Source organism: Gekko japonicus, unplaced genomic scaffold (genome assembly GCF_001447785.1).
Source record: "Gekko japonicus isolate JY-2015 unplaced genomic scaffold, Gekko_japonicus_V1.1 scaffold2376, whole genome shotgun sequence".
NCBI classification, from domain to species: Eukaryota; Metazoa; Chordata; class Lepidosauria; order Squamata; family Gekkonidae; genus Gekko; species Gekko japonicus.
Genome location: NW_015160904.1, coordinates 155,590 through 178,902, shown reverse-complemented (window position 1 = coordinate 178,902; position 23,313 = coordinate 155,590). Strand labels below are relative to the sequence as shown.

Genomic DNA, 23,313 nt, shown 5'->3' with positions numbered 1-23,313 from the left:
CACCCCCCCCCCCCCCCCGCAACTTCCAGCGCAACAAACCATTTACTGAGAGGAAGGTGTAAGCATTCAAAACCTTTTACAGGAAGTCAGAGCAGTACAAACCTCTCCTTTGAAAGCCTTTGGGATAATTAAAACTCTTGTCGTTAACACCAGACCCTGACCCTAGTTCTTCAAGCGGAGATGATTCAGAGCAGTATATCATTTCTTCTTTGAAGGATTTCTTAAAAGGGTGTGTGTGTGTGTGTCCCTGGTTAACATGCATTGAATAATGGACCATCCCACACACATTTTAGCTGACCTTCGTTATCACTTTTCCTTGCCTTGTATCCTTGTGCCTGTGGCATGATTCAGGCATAGCAGCAAACCACAGCTTGTTTTTTCTGTGAATGATCCTGAGTGCTCCTCTGGCTCACATGCTCCATATCCCCTTCACCTGTGACTGAGTACTAAAGACTTTTCCTTCGGTGGGAACCATTGTAATCTGCCTTGAGTCTCAGCAAGAAAAGCCGAATAATTAAAAAAAGAAATAGTTGGTTGCTGGGTACAGAGTAAAAATTATAATTTGCGCTTGTCCTTGCAAACCAAGATTCTGTGATTCAAAAGCCTGGTTGGTAGGGTTTGGATGTAATAACAAACGATGATGTGTCATAAGAACACAAGAGGAAGGATGTGTGGGTAGGTGTGTGTGTGTGTGTGTGGGGACAGGACGCTCAGGTTTATTCAGATAAAGGGTCGGTTATCTGAATGCCAGTTCAAGCTCCCTGTAAGGGAAATTGCTGCTTGTCCTGATGTCTGCTTGCCTCTTTTATTAGGCCAGTTTTCTACGTCTGGTGTTTGTCTACCAGGTGCTACTAATGTGGGATGCTTGGTAGCTACCCTTCTCTCCAGTGTTGAGTAGTACTCTGGGTTATCTGTCCTATTTATTGCACTGGTATCCCACTTGTTCCCTCTTCTGTGTCCTCTTTATATTTGCAACAACTCTCTGCGGGTTGGTTAGCTCTTGGCCCCATGGCTAATGGGAGTCTGAACCTAGATCTCCAGATCCAAAGATCTGTCCACTTTACTACACTTTGCAGTCTCTGGGCTAATCTAGAACTGAAGCATCCAATCTGATGCAGAAGGTAAACCTCTATGGTCTTTTTTCAGATCATCACAGAGGGTAGGACACGTAGGACCAAAGGATTTAGGCTGTAGCTGACCTTGTATCCCTTATTCCCTTTTCCATTTGCTGTCTCTAGAAGATGTCTTTTCACTTCACACTCCAAATCTTCAAATAGAAGGTGGAGAGAGTGGTGGAGCAGAATACAAATTCAACATACCATGTTTTAAAAAGTGTGTGATAATTTGACTTTACAAGTTTTTGGTATGTTTCTGCCAGCTTGAGATATTATGTAACTGCCCAGAAAATAAGTACGTTTTATGGAAAAGTATTTATTTTATAGAAATGCAAGGTTCTTGTGATTTAAGAGCCATGGACTGTTTTCAAAAAATACTACTGTTTGTAAAGGAAGCTTGACAACAGCCTCACAACTTGTCGAGATGAGTGCCCTGGAGATAGAGTGCTGAGTCCTTTGCAAGGCTTGTGTTGCTGTGGTTGTTCAGTGATAGCCATGTGGTTTTGTAAGATGACCATACTGAAAAGAATGCAAAACCAAAATGGCAAACTCTGCCTTGTGGCGTACGTGGTGTCTCATGCAACAAGTAAGAGGACTCATGGGGGCAAGTGTCAATAATTTGCCACTGCATTTGAGTCAAGACACAGTCTTCAGCTAAATGAACGTATGGACTGACTTAGTCAAAACAGACTGATGTGTTCACATGAATCAAAGAGTTTTGTTACTATCAAAGAGGGCAAGAGTCTCTGGAGAGAATTCAGAATAGGTTGGACTAGAATACCCTTAATGGACTAGACAAATTCAGGAAGTGCATTGTTATCCATGTATATCATTAACTTTCAAAGATGCTCATAAGGCATGGAATAAAGATCTTTGGGGAAATTGTAGGTGCTGTTTCAAGAGTAAAAAGTTGGATTTGGCAATCTATTGATTCCTTTTTAAGAATAGCTAATCATTGCTTTCCTATAGAACAGAAGACATTACTTTTCTATCTCCAACTCGTCTGTATTACTGCTGCTACTTTCTTTGTGTTCTTCTACATCTGTTGCTACTTTTGATGTGGGACATGTTGATCCAAAGCATGAGAATGGTGGGTATTATGGACACAGTTAAGCTCCTTGGCTGGAAGAGAAGGATTGTGCCATTCAATGATGTGGGGCTCTTATGTTTTTCACCTCATTAGCCTTTACACTAATTAGATTTATAAGAAGTAGAAGTTTTTCCTCATTCTGAGAATTTTTAGAAAAGATATAAATCTTGGACAACTGATTTATTTTGGGAATGAGCAGATTGAAGCATATTTAGAAGATGTTGCTAAATCATTGACTTGGCACTTGGAAGTTTTAGTTGAAAGGGTGGAGGCACGGTGCCTATAAAGCAGTGTTAACTGCGCCTTGAATCATACTTGGCAAATCTCTCAGGGACTCTGTTATCTGGCTAGAATGACAGGCCCTCTGCTGTTTATTATAGTACAAAGTATGAATCTGAGTCTCTAGATCAGAGAGTCTCCATCTGTGAAGCGTCACCCCTGAGGCAGTACTGGAAAGAGTTGGAGATCATGGAGCTGAGAGATTCTCTTGTTTAAGACAAGTAGGTTCGCAGTCTGCATTATAAAGGCACATATTACGAGAATACAGAGAGACAGGGGAAGGGGGGTTACAGAGAAAAAATGTGAAGCCAGTAAATGTGGGAGAAAATATTAATACTTACTTGAGATACTTACAGCCTTCTTTTAGCTTTAAGGCTCAAGTTTAGTAACAACGGGGTGTTCAGCCGAGACTGAGTCCCTTCTTTCAGACTAAGAAGCCTTTATAACATTTCCTGCAATGGAGGAGTTACTTAAGGTGACGGAAATCCCCTTAGGCTGGAGGAAAGCTTCAGAGTTTGCTGAGCAGAATGACTGGATCCACCTCAATGGTTCCTTGTTTGTCATGATGTAGCACTGTTATTCCCATTTCACAGATGAGAAACTGAGGTTGCAAGGAGGTGGTATTGTTTGCCAAGGGGGTCAGTTACTCAAGTGGGGTGGCTTGATACTCCCTCAGTAGCTGCATCCATATGTCAAAGTTAACCACAGTTTAAACTAGCAAGAGGTTCAAGGTTACTGCAGCAGAGCCTTCTCCACTGTGATGCCTCCAGGAGATCAGATGGTGTCTCCCACTACTAGTGAGAGCTTTTGTTTGCCAAGGGGTTTGCTAAGGTAGGTTGAACTTCCTGGCCCCATTAGGGCTGCCAACCTCCAGGTAGGCACTGGAGATCTCCTGGAATTACTGCTGATCTTCAGGCTACTGAAATCAGTTCCTTTGAAGAAAATGTCTGCTTTGAAGGGTTGACTCTATGGTATTATACCCTGCTGAAGCTCTCTCCAAGCTCTTCCCCCAGATCTCCAGGAATTTCCCAGTCTGGAGTTGGCAACTCTAGCCCCAAGACATGTTTGAACCCACTTTATTTGAATGGGAAAAATATTAATTTGCATGTTTTGGGATGTCAGTTATACTATTTGAATGTATTTTTTAGGAACAGAATACAAATATGGACAAAAACCTCTGGAGAAGTTTCTAACTTTAGGCAGGTACTGGGTAGTTTTTAGAAGATAACTGTTGCTGTTTTTATTGAGGGAAAGCTCTATTAAACTAGCACTTGCATATCAGTAACCTATGGTCGCTAGCTAAATCTTCTTTATTCATGTAGTGTATTCCTTAAAAAGGGCAGCACGCAGCTATGTGTTCTGTAAAACATGCACTCTGCCAAGCAAGTCTGCTCTTAATGTTAGTGTTTTCCCTCTAGATTACACTTAATAGTGAGAGGTAGGATTATAGTTTGCCATTTCAAAAAGCCATTTTGTCTCATGTGACTTAACACCGAGAATTTTTTGGCAACACAACTCATCACGATGACGAAGTGTTTAGGAAACGTTTGTGGCACTTGTCTCTTTATCTTCTGGAAGTCTGCAACAATACATCGGAAGACATGGAAGACGGTGAGCCAGTTCATTAGCTGAAAAAGATTGTCTGCATGAAGGTTGGGTTTTGGCCTCAATTAAATGTTATCACAAAAAAACCTGAACCTCCAGGAGCAAACTGTGAAATGTACTTCATGTACTGTTCGGCGGTGATTTTGTAAATGTTCTGTTCCAAGACCATTGCGGGGCAAAAGTAGGAAAGAGGTTACAAGTCGTTCTGTTGACAGAGAAAACATTGCAGCATAATGAGGGGAAGCCTTAGTTTATGGAGTATTGGCATCTGTTTGTTTGAAAGCCTGCATCCTGCTTTTTCTGTAACAATCAGAGCAGTATACAGTGAAAACTAAAACACATCATACAACAGTCTATTGTACTCCAGAATGCAAAAACTTAGTGTAAACTATCATGTGTGGGAAAGATTAGTTAGAAATCCTTGTATATTTGGGGAAGGCTTAGGACTAACAAATTGAGTTGGCAATCATGGAAGATTTTTGTGTGCACACTTGTGGAAGCACTACAATGACTCCATGTGTGCAAAGCAAAGCACCAAAGTATTTCTTTGGATGCTGTTTCAAAACCAAATTGTATGAAACCATGTGAACCATCGATACATTCCGTTGGTCTATGTGCATGTTGTTATTTCATTAAAATTATATTAAAGTAAAGGTAAAGGTTCCCTTGCTCGAAAGCCAGTCAAGTCCGACTCTAGGGTTGCGGTGCTCATCTCCGTTTCAAAGCCGAAGAGCCAGCGCTGTCCGAAGTCGTTTCTGTGGTCATGTGGCCGGCATGACTAAACAGCAAGGCGCACGGAACGCTGTTACCTTCCCACTGAAGTGGTACCTATTTATCTACTTGCAATTTCTTGCTTTCAGACTGCTAGGTTGGCAGGAGCTGGAACTAGAGACGGGAGCTCACTCCGTCATGCGGCACACTCGGGTCTCGAACTGCTGGACTCTACTGACCTTCCACAGCCTGCAGTTCAGCGTCTTAACCACTTGAGCCACCGCAGCTCCAAAATTATATTAAAGAGCCGCAAATTGGGAGAAAAGCCATTGCACTGCTGCTTGCACAAGTGGAACTGCTTATACATGGCTGGATCCTGTTTGGGAAACACTTGGAGATTTGTGGGGTAGAGCCGGGGGGGGTCAGAGTTTGGGGAGGAGGGGGGGACATCAGCAGGGTATAATGCCATTGAGTCTATCCTCCAAAGCAGCCATTTTCTCCAGGGGAACTGATCTCTGTCATCTGGAGATCAGTTGTAATCCCAAGAGCTCTCCAGCCCACAACTGGAGGTTAGCGACCCTACCAACCCATCAAATTTGGAGAGAAGACTAATGCCAAACAATGTTCTCGACACTGCTTCCTTCTGACTTATAAGTACTGTTTACAATGTAGCATACATTGAAAGGGAAAATCAGAGCTGGTTGATCAGACAGACAGTAGGCAAACACAAGCTGAGAGCCATTCTGTTAAGAAAATAGCACAGGTACGCTTTGACCTGGCATCTTCCTTCTAGAGTGATTTACAGTGGTCTGTACAGCAGGACATCCATTCCTTTCTTTTTTTGTGCCTGTTTTTTAGGTTGCAGCTGCTCCCTGGTGGATGCCTGTTAAAGGAGCTAATTGGAGGCACCCCGAGGGTCCTGATTCTGATACCTCAAACCGGTGAGATCCAGAAAGCGAATGCCTTTCAACTCTGATGCGTTGGTCTCTTTCAAATGTGGTGTGTGTTTAAAAACCAGAGAAGCTTGCCCCTTGAAGCTTGCCCCTTTTATAATTCATGCAGAATGCATGGATTTTTTTTTTTACTCTGTCTCCTAGGGCAAACAATTTAGTGACAAACTGCTTCACAAACTCTGCTTTTGTGTACCTGGGATATTTACTTTTGGCTGTTTTGGGCCACTTTGTTTCCAGTGCTTTCCTTCCATCTTGCTCTCGTATACTTTGCTCATATGTAACCAAGGTGTATAGTATACTCACGGTTATTATTTGTGTGAAGTATTTTTTTTGCCTGGTGAAGCCTTGTTGAGTGCTATGCCTGGTACATTATTAATATCTTTGGACCACACTGCCTCGTAGATGCACACAATGTAGAAATAGGGGTGCAGTGCTTGCTGTGAAGGCCGTCTGGTCAATAATTCATTTTCTGCTTGGAAACATCTACAGTACTCCACAGAAAAAACCATCTGTGTTAGGGCTGCTGCCTCTGGCCTGGAAAATGGAGAGCCAGTGTTGGCATAGCTGTTAAGAGTGTCAGACTAGTATGTGGGAGACCCAGGTTTGAATCCCCACTCATACTGTGGGGACCTTGGGCCAGTCACCAATGTTCCCTCTAAGCTGTGAAAACGTGTGAGCAAAAATTCCGCTTTGTGAGCTACTGGCATTAAAGTTGTGGGCAAGTGATTTGGCTATTGCATAAATTAGTTTGCTCTGGGGCCATCCTTCCTGAGCGAAGACAAAAATGTGTGAGCTGGAGGCTAAAAAAACTGTGAGCTAGCTCATGCTAACTCAGCTTAGAGGGTTTCACTGCCAGCCACACTATCTCATCCTAACCAACCTCACAGGGTTGTTGTGAGCATAAAATGGAGGAGAGGAGAATGATGTTAGCTGCCTGGGTCTTCATTGGGGAGAAAGGCAGGGTATAAATGAATTAAACAATTTCTTTCAGATTTCAGGGCAGTGCCTTTGAAAGGTTGAATTTGGAGAGGGATTTCAGCTAGAATCTATAGTATGCCATAGAATTTGCCCTCTGAAGCTGCCGCTTCCTTCAGGGGAACTGATCTCCAAAACTTGGGGACCAGAGCTGTAATTCTAGGCAAACTCCAGGCCTGTCCTGGAGGTTAGCAACTCTAGTCTGTGTGGGGACAGTTTTTGGAAGATGACAGGAAGTGTGCAGTTCTTTTTATATTTTGTTCTTAACACAGCTGCTATTTTGTATTTGAGATCTACCAACTGGGATCCGTGGGCATGGCAAAGTATACTGAATTAACAGGCAAATGAAAACTGCAGATATTGTTTATGCAAGATAAAGTTATAACTTGGAAGTATGAACTGTAGTGGTTTTCTTGGTCTTTATTGAGCTGTGATATTTCGGTTCTGATGTAATAAGCCAGGAGGTGTAGCATAAATGACCATCTTTTTCTGTTGGGTCGTATAACCAGTATAAATTTAATCCTGTTATTTGTATTACTAAAATTGAAAGCACCTATCATGGTTTTAAAAAATTGGTTCCACAGGGAGTCATTTATGGACTAGGGAGACAAATAAAAGCCTTCACAAGTTCATGGAAATGTTCATTCTAATGATTTGCTCAGCCCCCCACTTCTGTTCCCACAAAACCTATTTATACATTTCTGCACTACAGTATATGTTCTTTTTTTCTCCATGGAATTAAGACTATTTGTTAGTAGCAACCACATATAAAATGGCCTTGAGTCTGTCATTAAAGAGTACTAATAAGATTTATTCCCTCAAAGCTGGTAATCTGACCACATCATCCTGTACTAGCTCCTCATGACTATTCAATCATCTGTTATTTGGTGGGAAGGAAGGAATGCTAGTAGACCATGAGAGGATTAAAAAAAGAGGTCAGAATTGATGCTGAACAACATTCTTAGGAATCTTGGACCAGTCATGCTCTCTCAGGCTGCTTTGATCCCCACTGTGGAGAAAGGTGGGGTGTAAATGAAGTAAATAAATAATAAATGTAGCTGAAGATCAGAGGTATATCAAAACTCTCTTGATGACTGGCTGAGAAGGAGAGAATGAGGCAGGGAAAGGGGAGAGGGTATGGGAACTGTCAGGAGGAGTACAAAGGGAAATAATGCGGGGAGGGATATACAGGGGAAAGTGAGACCCCCCCCCAGTTCCTGAGGGGTTCCCTACTATACAAGTGTGCCATAGTTTTTTCTATGTGGAATCTGCTGGGGGAAGCTGATGACAGAGGGGCAGATAAAGGTAGACTGGCTATTGGATGGGAAGGAGAGAAGGAAGCAGGAAAAGGGGAGATACTATGGGTAGAGATGTAAAATTTCCGGAAATTTTGAACCTCGGAAAAAACCCTGGTTTTTTCCGTTTTTTTCTGGGGGGAAACAGAAATTTTCGGGAAAATGGAAAAACATGCTACATTAGCACTTCTTTTTTCTTTTCCAGATTGAAAGTCATTCTGTTACTTTAGGAACATAAAATATGATTATGGACATTTTTACTTGGCATGAGATTATCACAACTAGCATATTAAAAATATAGTGTATCCAAACAATTGTTACAAACAATACCCACCCACATGCAAAAACAAAACTGAAACCTTTTTCTTTTCTTGTGAAAATAGCACCTCCTAAAGGAAGAAATGCATTTTGTTCTTGCATTGTTCAGTTTGTAACCTAGGACTTGCTTGTCCTCAGTGCACAGAAATTAGATCAATTTGATACCATACATATTTTTTAGAAATGATTTGGAAAATATTTGAACACCTTGTCCTAAAATATTTTATTCATCATGTTAAAATAAAACGTTCCATAATTTAAAAAAATTCTTTTCTTTTTTCAATTTTTCCAATTTTTCGGAAAAAAACAAAAAAGGCTTCAGGGAAAAAATGGGAGAAAAGCTCCCGCCCCCCAAATTTTTCCAGTTTTTTTCCGGGCCTTCACATCTCTAACTATGGGGGGCTTTCAGGGAAGGGAAAGGGGGATGGGAAAGAGGAAATAGTGGGGGAGGGGGAAATTAGATGCCCCCTGAAACTCCTTGTGGGTTCCCAATTGTTGTATGTAATAAGAAATCCAAACACAAATTAATAAAAGAAGCTACTGAACCTGTATGTCTTGCAAGGAACAACAGAATCAGACAAATAACTTTGGTAATGAGGACAGTAGACTGTGGTGAGAATGCACCGCCACAAAGAGCGTCAGACTAGGATCTGGGGGACCCTGGTTTGAATCCCCACTCTGCCATGGAGGTTTGCTGTGGTGACCTTGGACCAGTCATGCTCTCTCAGCCTAACCTATCTCACAGGGTGGTTGTGAGGATAAAATGGAGGAGACGAGAATGCTGTAAGCAGCTTGGGACCCCGTTGGGGAGAATGGTGGGCTATGAAGTAAGTAAGTAATTAAATAAATAAAAACAGTGCGTGTATCTGGGTGGAAGTAATGGAGAAATGGAAATGAGCAAGAAGGCAAAGAGGTACATGAAGGAGATGAAAAGATGAGATTCTTGCATGTTTTGCCAGTTTGGGTACCTAGGAGGCAGGTCAGGGGAAAAAAATAACCCTATAAATTCTTCATCCTTATAGCTTTTACCTATAGTTCATAATTTGAGGCCCATACATCCAAAAGTGAGTGTGTGTCTAGGGTTGCCAACCTCCAGGTAGTGGCTAGAGATCACTGGGGATTACAACTGACTTCCAGGTGACTGGAATTTCCCAACCCAGAGATGGCATCCTGCCTGATGCTATCTGTGATTATCAAAGCTTTTCTAATTGTCTGCACCCTCTCTCATGGACCTTCACTATCAGTGAATTTCGGAAGGGTTTTCCGGGATTCAGTACATTAATATAAATCATGGGATGCTTATTGTAATTGCAGTTTGTGAAACAAGCGCAACTTTTTCAGGATTTCAATTTTAGCAGATCAAATTAGCATGATGGATGCATCAAACTCATTAGAATCATATTTGCTGTCTCGTTTTAGCTGTGCAAACAAAGCAAAAGACAGTTTCAGAGGTCTTTCAAAATGTGTTGCCATTATTCTTTATTAATAGCTAGGTGCCCGTGCCTTTTACTAGTCTCTCTTAACTCTACTTTGGAATATACAAAATGGCTTCCCTCTCATATCTTGCTATTTCCATCGTATTTCTGAGCTAAAGTGCTTTTTCACTTCATTGGGTTTTGGGTTTTGAATTTTGATTTTATTTATTTTTTAAATCTTGTATGTACTTTAGTCTATAGCTGGAATTCTAACATTCAGAAAGTTTTAAACTTTTGGTTTGTTAGCTGCATATGTTGGTGTACTCTGTGTTGTGTCTGCGCATTTCTCGGTTTGGCAAGAAGCTTTCACTTTATTCAGGATTTGAACTAAAGCTGATTGGCTTCATTTCCATTGATTTTCTTTTAATTTATTATTGTGTCTCAGAATAGATCATCCAGTTCTTCATGTTTCTTGGAATGATGCTGTAGCATTTTGTACTTGGGCAGGAAAACGGCTACCAACAGAAGCTGAATGGGAATACAGCTGTCGCGGGGGCCTTGAGAACAGGTATTTACCATTCTGCCCCTCCCCGCCTTTTGCAGATGATGGCAAAAATGAGGAACAGAGTCCTCCCCTCACAAGTCTTACTGGTCTTTGCTTTTGCATAGATAGGCAACATGCAGCCCTCAAATAAATTTTATTTATTCATTTATTTAGGTGCAAAGCTGTCATTTCCCCCCCTCCCAATGCAGAATCCTAAAAACCTATCATTTCACAAAAGTAAAAGGATTTTGTCTTTCATGTTTGAGACATGCTGGAAAACAGAGGCTAGATGGCCATCTGACAGCAATGCTGATTCTGTGAACTTAGGCAGATCATGCGAGGGAGGACAGGAAGGGTTGCCTCGGTGCTTAGTGCTTGTGGCCATTTCTTACATGCCCAGGGAAATGCCGATTGCCACTTTGGGGTCAGGAAGCAATTTTTCTCCAGGCCAGTTTGGCCCCCAGTGATCCTGGAGGTTTTTTGTCATTTTCTGGGTGTGGAATAGCAGTCAGTGCAGGTGTGGAGGGGGAGGTATTTGTGAATTTCCTGCATTGTGCAGGGGGTTGGACTAGATCCTGGAGGTCCCTTCCAATTCTATGATTCCATGATTTTATTTCACATTCTGATGATAAACAGCCATGTGAGGGAACATTATCACATCTAAATTTTAAGAAGGAAAAGTGAGGGGGGGACACACATTAAAATTCTACAGGTGAAAGGGGTGGGAGTTCTAAATTTAGAAGAAGCTGAAAACATCCTGGGGAGTGAAGGAGAAATTGGGCTCACATTTCACTTGCCACAGGATTTAGTGTTCATGCACCTTCACTTCAGTTTAAGCTTTTCCTGTTTAAGGGCTTGCCAATGCATGCCGTTTTCTTTTTCTGTTGTTCCCTGTCAGCATGAGTGCAAATGTGTAGTCTTTATCTCTCAAGACCTTTTCAGGTGTTTTTTTTTGGGGGGAGGGGTAGGGGGAACTCAAAGAGACTGGGTTTTCCGGTTATCACCCCCTATTATTTTACTGCAAGAATAGAGATCCTTCTCCTATCTTGCCTCCCCCACCCCATTTGAGTCTGAATTTGTCTATACATACTTTGCTTATCCTGGGAATGGTAAAGGGAGGTCAGAATAACTCTCTTTGAAACATCGTAAAGATGGTCAGTGATTATTTTGAAATAGCACAAGCGTGAAACACAACGTGCCTGGGAACCAAGAATGTTTGTGAAAAGGCATGAGCCTTTCAAAGAACAAAACCCCAGTCCCCCTCCATACATGCCAAGTTATTGGATCTTTGCCTCCACTAGAGATGCATTAGATGACAAAGATTTGCAATTTGTGTTACATATCAAAATGGAGGTTGTAATAACATGTTATACTACTTGTATTTTAAATAATCTCATCTCTGATTTATAATCCCAAAATGTAGTCCAGTAATTGCTTCTCTGTTTCCTAAAGCTACATTATAAGGATAAATCCTCGTTTAAGAATAAATCCTTAAATTACAAGGATAATCTGGAGTCCCGTTTTCTCTCTACAAGAATATCCATCCTCAAGTCTTAATTGTCTATCTTGTTAAATAAATTAAGTTTTGTATGTTTTGTTCATATGGCTTCCGGGGCCTAATCTATACAGCCATATTTATAGTGTGACAGTCCTATCCTAAACAGCATTAATTTATACCTAAATCCATTGAAATCAGTGGAGTTAGAAGCAGGGGTCATTTCGTAGAAAAAGAGCTAGGGGGACTCATTAGCATAACTCATTAGCATATGCCACACCCCCTGACATCACCGGAAGTGTGTCCTCCCCACAGCCGGCGGCGACCTCCAGTGGGCACCAGCAGGGAGCTCCAGGCCCTGCCCTCCCGCACCTCACCCGGGGGGATGGCGTCCCCCCGCATCCCCCCCCCAAATGACCCCTGGTTAGAAGGATGCTTAGGATGGCACTTTTGAACATCTGTTTTTTGTTTTTGTTTGGAGATAAGATTTTGGAACAGTTTTCTTGTAAGACCAACGGGGGTTGCTGTTTAATATGTACATCTGCAATGCTGCCTGGTAAAACTACCATATAAGTACATGATACTGAACACATCTCTTTTTTTTTTTAAAGCATCACTCTGTGTACAGCACATAGCTTCATACTAAGTGATGTATAAAAATACCCTTTTGAAACTGGTAGCCACTGACTCCTCTTATCTTTGATCTCCTCTTGACTCCAAGCCAAAAGCAGCAGGGATATTTTCCTGGGTAACATTTGTCTGTGCTTCTTTCGGCAGACTCTTCCCTTGGGGGAACAAGCTTCATCCAAGAGGTCAGCACTATGCTAATATCTGGCAGGGAGAATTCCCTATGAGCAATACGGAGGAGGATGGATACAAAGGAACTGCACCTGTAAGTATGAGTGAAGCAGACTAGCAGCATCCCTAGAGTTTATGGATAACCTCTTGAATGCAAAAAAATAAGTAAGAGTGTTGTGGCAGGCTTTTCTTTTATTCTGGCACAACTTTTCATTGACGAGGGTTCAGTTTGTTAGATGCATGTAGTGGGTCCTCATGGAGCAGATAAAGTTACAAAAGGGGGGAAAGTTGCAAGTAGGGCAGCAAACTTTGTAGATTTGGTGAGGACCTATCCCAGAACCAATATATGGCAAAGATCCCTATCCACCTTGGGACACAGTCTGGGAGGCAGGCAGTTCTTCTGTGTTTCTTTGTCTTGCCTTTCTTCAATGAATGCTCTCCCCCCTCCAGTTGTCTTCTCCATTACAGATTGCCAGGACTCCTTTGAGACGCTGGTGGGGGGATGTTCCAGGAGCCGGAAGCATTGCCCCCCGACATGCTGACATCACCAGAAGGGATGTCACATGCTGTGCCTGTGTCACCCAGACGTGATGTAGGCACATTGGGGCAACGCTCTGGGTTTTGGGCAAAACTCTATGGTAAAATTGCCCTCAAACCATAGAGTTTTGCCCAAAAACCAGAGTGCCCCCAACGTGCCTATGTCACTTCCAGGTGATGTAGGACCATCACTCCATGTTGCTGTTGGGGGGATTTCCTCCCACTGGCCTGTTGGTTGGTGGCGGGCAGAAGCCCACAAAACTGAGGGATCCCCCACCCCCAGCTGGGGACTGGCAATCCTAGATCTGGTACAGACTTAATATTGCTAATCTACTGCTATTAAAAAAGCTGGAAGGGGCCAAAGGCTTATATGTTCTTTCCCATCTCCTGCACAAATCCTACCTTTGTCAGTATTAATGACAGGGCAGCATTGACACAAGAGCAGGACTAGTGCTGTGTGCGCAGTTTCCTATTGCTTCAAAGATTCCCAGCACCATGTATCTTTTGTAAGTGACATGTGTCATAATAAGGATATGAAGAAAAATTAACTAGCTGGATCAGGTATATAAAGCTCAGTGCCTTGATAGTAACAGAAGGTCAGAACTAAGAAGTCTGGACATGATGATGATGGACAGGTTTGGTGTAGCGCAGTGGTATTTCAGTTCAACTTTTCCAGATGCAGGACCCACATTTAATGCCCAGATGCCAGCATGGAATATCAAAGTACACTAAAGAAAGTCACATATGATATCTGTTTTGGATAGATTGTATGATAAAGCAGGCTCATCTGGTTTTAAGTTGTCAATAAAACCCTAAGCTATATCCCCCAGAAGGGAAATGGCAGTTTCACATTGATCAATGGCGGATTGAAGGAGCAAAATCAACGTACCGATAACATTGTTTGGTCATCCTGTCACTGCCTCTGATCCTCTGTTTTAGAACTGATTGGACAGAAGTCTCATTGGAGGGAATTTTGAATTTCTGTCCCAAGTTCTAATTGGCCTAGAAGCAAACTCTGAAACTGGAGACAAAATGTAAATTGGGGAGCCCTGGGTACAATCCTTTGTCAAGGGTTTGTGAAGCTTTTGCCAAACTATGTGGGGAGTCTTGGGCCATGCTTTTTTTTTTTTAGTATTCTCTAATCTGGGAGAACCGGGTCTGATTCCCCACTTCTCCACTTGCAGCTGCTGGACGACCTTGGGCAAGCCATAGTTCTGTCAGAGCTGTTCTCTTAAAGACAGTTCTGGAAAGAGCTCTCTCAGCCCCCACCTACCTCACAGGGTGCCTGTTGTGGGGAGGGGAAAGGAAAGGAGATTATAAGGGGCTCTGAGACTCCGAGTGAAGGGCGGGGTATAAATCCAATTTCTTCTTCTTGTGTTCTACCTAGATGGTTCCCAAATATCTTGTGGTTTTTTTTAGTATGAATGCTTATTTAGTAAAATGTATAACATTTGCTGTCTGGTCCAGAAGAGAACTTGCCCACTAGCTACCTGCTCTGTTCACAAATCTACCTTAGAAGTGCTGAAACAAAGGTGAAGGTAGGAGGACAAGTGGTGGCAGTGAGCAAGTCTTCCTGGTTCAAAAGACAAAGGACTTTACTGGATTGAATTTCTGGTATGGTAAAGTGAATGGCTGGTGTTAGGAGGAAGATCTGTGGGGATGTTCTGCCAGTCAGTATGTCTAAGGTTAACCTTGCTGGAAGGATAAAATGAATGTGCAAGAAACCACGTACACTCCTCTGAGGGCTTTGGAAGAAACGGATGAAAACATAAGAAGTAGCCATTCTCTATTCTTTGTCACCAGCAAAGACATTGCCTTTTAATTTTAGTGACTCATAGCCAGGCTCTCTTCTAACTTTACTTTAATCTTAAAGTATAACCCCCTGAGAAAAGATGCAGAAGGATTTTCATGAGCTTAGGATGGCGATAGCTCATGAAATTTCATCAGTTCATACTGTATCCAAGCTTTTATGAAACTTGATTCCAAGGAACCAAAGCTGTGGAGTTAATTTGTTTTGCTATTTTTGTACAGCCAGTAGAGGAAAGCAGCTCCCACAATTTTTCAGGGCACTAATGTCTCCCACTGAACTTTTACTGTACCTTTCTCAGTAAGAGAAACTCTTTGTGTTGTGAAATCTTGGCTCTTGTAACATTCAGATTTTTCACAGATAAGCTTTGAGCTTCAGTATTGTAGTTTGTGACAAGGGCAAATGTCAGAATCATGTGGTTTCATGCAACACTTTTGTCAATTAAGGGTTATTAGATGAAGCTTTGGCAGACTTTAAATTGTAAACTGAGACTGTCACTTTTTGGGGATCAGTAAAGAAATAATTAACCAATCCAGGATGAAGAATGTACAGAAAAACAGGCTTGTTCCGATGAATTCTGAGGAAGAGAGGCAGTTGCAGATCCAGGGTTGCCAAATCTGAAATTCTGACTGGCGGGGGACCGTCCGTCCGGTCCGGGAGCTGCTGGAAGATGCGCGCGCGCGCCGCCAGGACGTCAGCCGGAAGTGACGTCACACGTTGGGCGGGGCCACGCCGTTTGAGGGGAAAACAAAGAGTTTTCCCCTCAAATGGCTGCCATTTGAGGGGAAAACTCTTTGTTTTCCCCTCAAATGGTGTGGCTCCGCCCCCAGCGTGCGACGTCACTTCCGGGTGACGCGCACGCGGGGGTGGGGTTTTCCCCGGGCCCCGATTCTGGCGCGCCGGGAATCGGGGCTCCGAAACGGGGGATTCCCCGCCCCCCGGCTGCATTTGGCAGCCCTATGCAGATCCCAATTCTTCACCACTATGCTGGAAAGCCTGTGGTGAGGCTGGTTCATACATCCACTGTTGGTGGACCTGTACAGAAATCCAAACATTCCGAAAATCTGTTTTAAGACACATAAGACAGCAAATTTATTGCCCTATTTTAGAATGAGTGTTAATCTTGTAAACATTTATGTAGTGACAAAATAGATTGTAGTGCATTTTGTTTCTTTATACTAGTTTTATTATTGTTATAAATACCAAAATGTTTAATAATTTTTTTTAAAGATTGATACATTTACTCTTTAAGTGAAAGGGAATTGGACCCTATGTCAAGAACAAAAAAATAGTCTAAAGTAACAACATATTTGGAAGATTAACATTTTCTAAAATATGTAGTGGCACAGTTCACAAATATAGATATACATCCAGTGCCTACTGCCAGTTTTTAGAAAAAATTGTCAGTTGAGAGACTACCTTTCTCATTTTCAATTATTTTTGAAGAGGCCTTGGAAAGGAGCCTTTGTGATGAGGTTGCAAGTTTCTATATCCTAGGGTTGCCATTTGCCCAGTGGGGGTGGGGGATCTCCCAATTTTGTGGGCTCTTGCCAGTAGGTGAGGATCCCCCCCCCCCAGTGATACTGTATGCAATATGCCTGCATCACCCAGAAGTGACATCGGCAACATCGGGGGGGGGGGGGAAACACTCTGGCTTTTGGGCAAAACTCTGTGCTTTGATGCTGATTTTACCATAGAGTTTTGGCCAAAATCCAGAGCGTTGCCCCAACATTGCCAGCATGCTGATGTCTCTTCCCTTTTGCCTGCTGGCAGATGCATGGGGGGGGGCATTCCGGAAGTGGGAAATGACATCACTGTTTCGGGGGGAATGGGGGGGCGACGTCACTTCCCACTTCCGGAATGTCCCCCCCATCCCTCTGCCAGCAGGCAAAAGGGACCTGGCAACCCTACTATATCCTGATCACTTTAGTTTCTTTTCTGGATGTGATAACCTTCAGCCTTACTAATTTGTGGTTTGTCATATCACCATGTGAAAATCGGAATCATAAAAAAATAATCATAAGCTGTTAACTCTTTAACTTTGATTATGAGGAAGGTAAAAGCGGGAATTAGTTGGGAAGAAAGGTGGAGACCCTTTTCAGTTTTCATAGTGGATAATCAAGGCTCGTATTTAGAATGTAAGCTACTTGCTCTGTGAGTTGCCAGAGCCTCATTCCTATTAATGCAGTCACAAGACACATTGATTGGAAGCATCTGGCTACTTCACCACTATTGTCTCGCAACTAATCACCCACTCCATGATAAATGTCAGGGTTGGAATGACTGCAGTTTATAACTAAACAATTGGACCTGTAAACATATTATTTTTAAAAAAAATCTCACTCAAGTCTGAGAGCAATTTGTCTCCATCCATAAAGATGGGGCACTCATACTGTCACTTAGCGAGAAAAATGTCAAGGTTTTTCTACTTAGGTTGTATGATTGCCACAGTAAGGTGAGCAATGGCATATGTGAGTTTGGTTAAGGGAGAAGGACCCTTCACGGGTAAGTACCAATGGTCGATTTCCATGTAGCTGGAAGAGCTGAAGAAGTGAAGATAAGAAGTGGGGAAATTCCACAATTAGTGAGGGTTGAAAGGCTTTGAAGGTTATGAGGTAGATAGTAAGGCTGAACTACAGTCTTTTGTCCAGATGAATATCTGTGTATTTGTTCTTCAGGAGCAAAGCACACTCCCTTTTGAATAAAGAATGTTTGTAATGGTGGAAATGCGGTCAGTTGATCTGTTGAAATGTTTGAACAAAGTCCGAGTCCAGTGGCACCTTTAAGACCAACAAAGTTTTATTCAAGGTATAAGCTTTCATGTGCACACATACTTCTTCAGATACAATGAAATGGAAGTTACCAGTCCCTACATATAGGTAAAGGGTAAGCAGTAAATTAGCATACATACAGCATAATGAAGATGTTTAACAGATCCATGGACCAAACAGGAATAATAAGCTTAGTTTATATGGTTACCATTTTGGGGGGTTTAATTCCAGGGTAAAGCATAGTGAAGGAAATAAATATGTCAAAATTGGAGATTGATGGATAGATGTATCATAAATTATGGATTGCTGAGAGTAATTAACTGAGACCCTGCCATTACACTCCATCTGTCTCCTCTCAGGCATGGAGGTGACCTTACAGCATCTTCTTTTTTGGAGTGGGGCGATTGGCTGTGTGGAGTCCCCCTGTCCCCAGACCAGAGAAATTCATTCCAATCTACCATTCCAAATTACATTACATTCTACTATTCATCACAGTCTACTATTCTAATCTATTATTCCAAATAAGAAATAGAATAAAATAAAGAGGACGTATGGCTGGCTGACGTATGATTTGACTGTTGTCAAGAAAAAGTGTTCTCCTTGCCTCATTTAGGAAACGGCCAGTCTTCTCAGTGAGGGCAGGAGTCTTTGACCTTATCCCTTTCTGTCTAATAAGCTTATCTGTGTAAGTTGCCTCAGGGGTGCGGTTGGGTCAAAAGGGGAGACTGAAATTAGCTTAATGAATCATTCTGTATATGGCCCGTTTAAAAAACAAACGAAAAGCCACAAGGCAAATGCCCAGCTATCACTTCCTTAACACTCAGAGCAATGGCAGCTTTAGACAAGGACTGCAGGCCAGGAAAGGTAATGAGAGTGAGAGTTGGGGAGACTGAGGAGAGAGAGAGGCAAAACAAGAAGTCTATTGATTGTGCACTCCCCTGCTTTCCTCTGGAGTAATCTAGTGGTTCTTAAGGCATTAAACTGTAGACCATAGTCTTTGTCTTTTTGTGTGTGTGTAGGTGACTGCATTTCCTCCAAATGGTTATGGCTTGTACAACATGGTGGGAAATTCTTGGGAATGGACATCGGATTGGTGGGCTGTTAATCATTCTGCGGAGGAAACATACAACCCAGTGAGTATTTTGTTAGTAGTAAGTGAGATGGAAGATATGCCTCTTTGCTCTTCCTCCTTCTTCCCCATGCGTAACTCATGTTTAAGTCTGGGGAGCCCACAGAAAAACTGAGGGAGATATGGGGGGGGGAGTGTTCCAAATTGTTCCCATGGTTCCTCGCAGACCCCAAGTTTGTAGCAAATGTTTGTCAACGAAGAAAACAGTCCGTTGCAAGCTCTGCTATTAGTCAAAGTGTAACTAATTTTTTTCAACCCATGTGTAAATATCTGACAAATTGTGATGTAATGGTAAAGGCAGATGTTTAAAAATGGGATAAAACTGCCTGGAATACATACCTGAAGCATTCTGAGGCATTTGTTTCCAGTGTAAAATGTGTGTGGAACATACATCTCCTTCTGATCCTTGTTCTGACCAGAATCTGGGACGTCAAAACATAGAATCCTGGATTCAATGGCTTCTGTAGCCCCAGCTGCCTTTCCTTCATAACATGCTTTCACTCTGCTTTCTTTAATATGCACGCACACACGTGCACAAACACACCTCCTTGATCCAGAGCCACTGTTTGGGCATTATGCTTTAAGCATTTGAGTATTTAAGTAAACTGAACATCAGTCCAGAAAAGCTGGTGCTGCTGATACTGGGGAGACCAAGGGTCCTCTTTGGAGTGGTGTCATGTATAATGGAGCAGGTAGGCCTCTCCTCATAAGTGCTCAGGCTGCATTTATACTTAAATTAGGGCTGCTTCTGGAAAAGGCCAGGACTGCCTTTTATCAATCACATGTGATGACTATGTCTGTTCTTTGAGTCCTGGGGTCTTGCTGTGGTTATCCATGCTGAACAACTGTGAGGCTCAACTATTGCAAGGCATTCGACATGGGGTGTGCCTTGAAAATTCTCCAGAAGCTTCCGCTGGTTCAGAGTGCTGCAGTCTACCTCCTGCCCGGTGTGGGGAGGCAAGATGTTACTCAACCCCTAAGGGGGAAACTGCATCACCTCCAAGTTTGCTTTGGGGCTTAGTTCAAGGGGCTGTTTTTGCCCTTTTAAAGTTCTTCACAGCCTGGGAGCAGTATACTTCTTCAAGAATCTCTATATTAGGACCCCTCAGTTACCACCAATTGAGATCTTTTGATAGGCCTTGCTCTGTGTTCACTCCCTGTGAGAAGTCAGAACAGTCATCTCAGCAAGCAGGGCCTTGTCAACTACAGCCCTGACTGGTTTTGGGGCACTCTCTCCTAGAAGACTGACCTTGTGCATTTCTCTCTTGCCTTTTAGATAGGGCTGCCAGCTGCAGATTGTGAAATTCCTGGAGATTTGGAGAGTGGAGCCTGAGGAGGGTGGGATTTGGGGAGGGGAGAGACCTCAGTGGGATATAGTGCCATCAAGTCCAACTTCCAAAGCAGCCATTATCTCCAGGGGAACTGATCTCTTGCCTGGAGACCAGCTGTAATTCTGAGGACTCTCCAGCCACCACCTAGAGACTGGCAACCCTACTTTTAGGTAGCAATCTAAAGCCATTTCTTCAAGGACAGTGTATCTAACTATAACTAGTGCCTTTATTATTACGTACCTTTTGTGGTATTGATTTTATTCAGTATTTTTGCTGTCTCATATGGCTGTTTTAAGCTGAATGTCTTTCTTTTGTTGTATACTGCCTTGAACACACAGAGAGGTGGGATGAAAATGCTTTAAATGAAGAGGGAAGCTGGAAGGGGAGAAATGGCATTTTCTCTAGAATTTGCTGCCCAAAGCATCCTGCTTCATGCTGGCATTGTAGGTTTTATATTTAAAAACTTTCTTTCTTCACAACGGCTTGTTTGGAACAGCTTATTTTATTCAAAAAGTATGATCACTTTTGGATATAGAGGCTCTTGAAACCTACTGGTAAAAGGAAAAATTTAATCACTTGAAGTCAGATGCACAGACCCACATACTTTCTTACCTGTAACTTGCTGTCCTGTATAACAGTCTTTTAAGATGACCCTCAACTTTCATTTGTATCCTGTGAAAACAGGAGTGTTGTTTTGTTCCTGCAAATACATGGGGCAAACAATCATTTTCTTAATCTGCTCAGGTCTTGCTGGACTGTTCAGTGAACCAAACACTTTCTTGGTTCCATATTGAATAAGACTTGTTCTGTCTGTCCTGATGCCTTCCACTCTGACTAGCAGTGGCTTTTTCTTATGCAGAGCACTTGTCTTGTCTGGCGGCCAGAAATCCTTTTTAACTGGAGATGGTGGGTCATGAACTTGGAATGTTCTGCTTGTAAACATAAGAAGAGCCAAACAGATCAGACCACGGTTCCATCTGGCCTCACATACTGTTTCCCACAATGATGGAACCAGATTCTTCTCAGAAGCCCATAAACAGAGCATGGAATACAGTAGCTTCCCCTGTTGCGCATCTCCAATAAATTGGCCTTTAGAGGCATGCTTGCTTCTGAGTGTGGAGGTTTTGTGTAGCCAAAGCCATTGATCTGTGAACTTGTGTAGGCTACATTAAAGCCATTGAAGTAAGTGGCCATAACTTCAGTTTGGTGTAGTGGTTAAGTGTGCGGGCTCTAATCTGGGAGAACTGGGTTTGATTCCCCACTCTTTCACTCACAGCTGCTGGATGCTTTAAATGAAGCATCAGACCTTGGGCAAGCCATAGTTCTGTCAGAGCTGTTCTTGAAAAAGAGCAGTTTCTGTCAGAGCTCTCTCAGCCCCACCTACCTCACAGGGTGTCTGTTGTGGGGAGGGGAAGGGAAAGGAGTTTGTAAACCACTCTGAGACTCCGAGTGAAGGGCGGGGTATAAATCCAATCTCCTCCTCCTCCTCCTCTTCCTCCTCCTTCTCCTCTTCTTCTCAAGCTCCACTGAATTGTGGTCGTGCCTTTTCCCCTTCATGTTCCTGTTTTCCGTAAGGCACAAAGCCATGCTCCCCCATAAGATGTTGCTGAGGAAAATGAAAAGTAGTGTGACTTGTCAGAAGGCCCCCTCCCCCAATTTGCCAACACAGACCAATAATAAGAGGGATGGATATTTTGGGCTGGCACCAGTAGAACAACATATATTTTTAATACATTGAAATATGGGTCCTTAAAGTTCTCCCTCACCACCTTTCTTTTCTGCCTCACATAGCTATTCATTTGCTTGTTGGCACTTAAACTTTTAAAATTATATAATACCAAAAAATAACTCCCTTAACTGGATTATATCACTTTATGGTACTCAGGCAGTGGTTCTGTTTCTGATGCTAAAATTCAGTCCCTCTAGCTTTTCCTTTGCAATGTGTATTTCTAGAAACTTGGTAACCTATCCCCAAAGCTCATTGTCCAATATTTACGGAATGTTCTTTTGAGTGAAGGAAAAGACGTAGCTTCTTTGTTTCATAGGTTGAAACAGATTGAATGCTAGACGCTTGACATTCCTGAGGCAGCAGAGAGATGAGATGATTTAGCAGAGAAATAACTACTTTCTATTTCTGTTGGAATAAGTTGCTGGGAAGAATCCATTAGTTAAGATGTAACGGTTGTACTTTTATCTTTTAATGCTTGCAAACATAAAACTATTCCTCTTAAATGTGTATTTCCCCATTTTTCCCAGTTGTGGCTTTTCCTTACATGATGAGAAATAAATATTATAAATTTTAGGATTTTTGAAATGGTTAAATATACTACAAATTGTTGTTGTTCAGTTGAACATTCGAGTCCGACTCTTCACGATCCCACGGACCACATCATGCCAGGCCCTCCTGTCTTCCGTCATGCTCTGGAGTTTGCTTAATTTTATGTTCGTTGCATTGATAACACTGTGTAACCATCTCATCCTTTGCCATCCCCTTCTTCTTCGACCTTCAATCTTTTCCAGCATCAGCGTCTTGTCCAGTAAGTGCTCCCTTCTCATTTGGTGGCCAAAGTATTTGAGCTTCAGCTTCAGTATCTGGCCTTCCAGGGAACAGTTAGGGTTGATTTCATTTAGGACTGACTGATTTGATCTCCTTGCAGTCCAAGGGACTCAAGAGTCTTCACCAGCACCATGATTCTGAAGAATCCAGGGGTCTTTTCGACCCGGAGCCCTCTGGAGCGCCGCTCCGGCAGCCCGCGTGGTGGCAAGCCCCGCCCCGGATCCCCCGAGCCCGCGCAGGAGCGCTGCAGCTTGGATGAGGCCGGGAGAGCCCCGTCCCCAGGTCCCTCGAGCCCGCGAGAGAGCGCTGCGGCTCGGGGGAGGCCCGGAGAGCCTCGCCCCCGGGTCCCCCAAGCCTCCTCTTTGCTCCCTGGGGCCGCTGCGCTTCGGTGTGAGCCCCAGGGAGCGAAGAGGAGGCCCGTCGCCGCCTCCCTAGAGCTTGCGCCGGAGCGCAGCGGCCCCAGGGAGCCAAGAGGAGCCTTGAGGAACTGGGGGCGGGGCTCTCCGGGCCTCCCCCGAGCGCTCTTGTACAGGCTCGGGGCTCTCCCGGCTTTCCCCCAGCCGCAGCGCTCCCCCGCCGGCTCGGGGG

General features: G+C 43.1%; 1 protein-coding gene across 1 annotated transcript in view; it reads left to right on the top strand.

The window, feature by feature from the left end:
- SUMF1 (sulfatase modifying factor 1) overlaps positions 1 to 23,313 on the top strand; it is a 106,993-nt gene that overhangs the window by 40,820 nt on the left and 42,860 nt on the right. The window contains exons 4-7 of the mRNA XM_015424019.1: positions 5,659 to 5,741; positions 10,202 to 10,324; positions 12,573 to 12,687; positions 18,728 to 18,841. Coding sequence (XP_015279505.1) covers positions 5,659 to 5,741; positions 10,202 to 10,324; positions 12,573 to 12,687; positions 18,728 to 18,841 — 435 coding nt within the window. The remainder of the gene's footprint in view (positions 1 to 5,658; positions 5,742 to 10,201; positions 10,325 to 12,572; positions 12,688 to 18,727; positions 18,842 to 23,313) is intronic.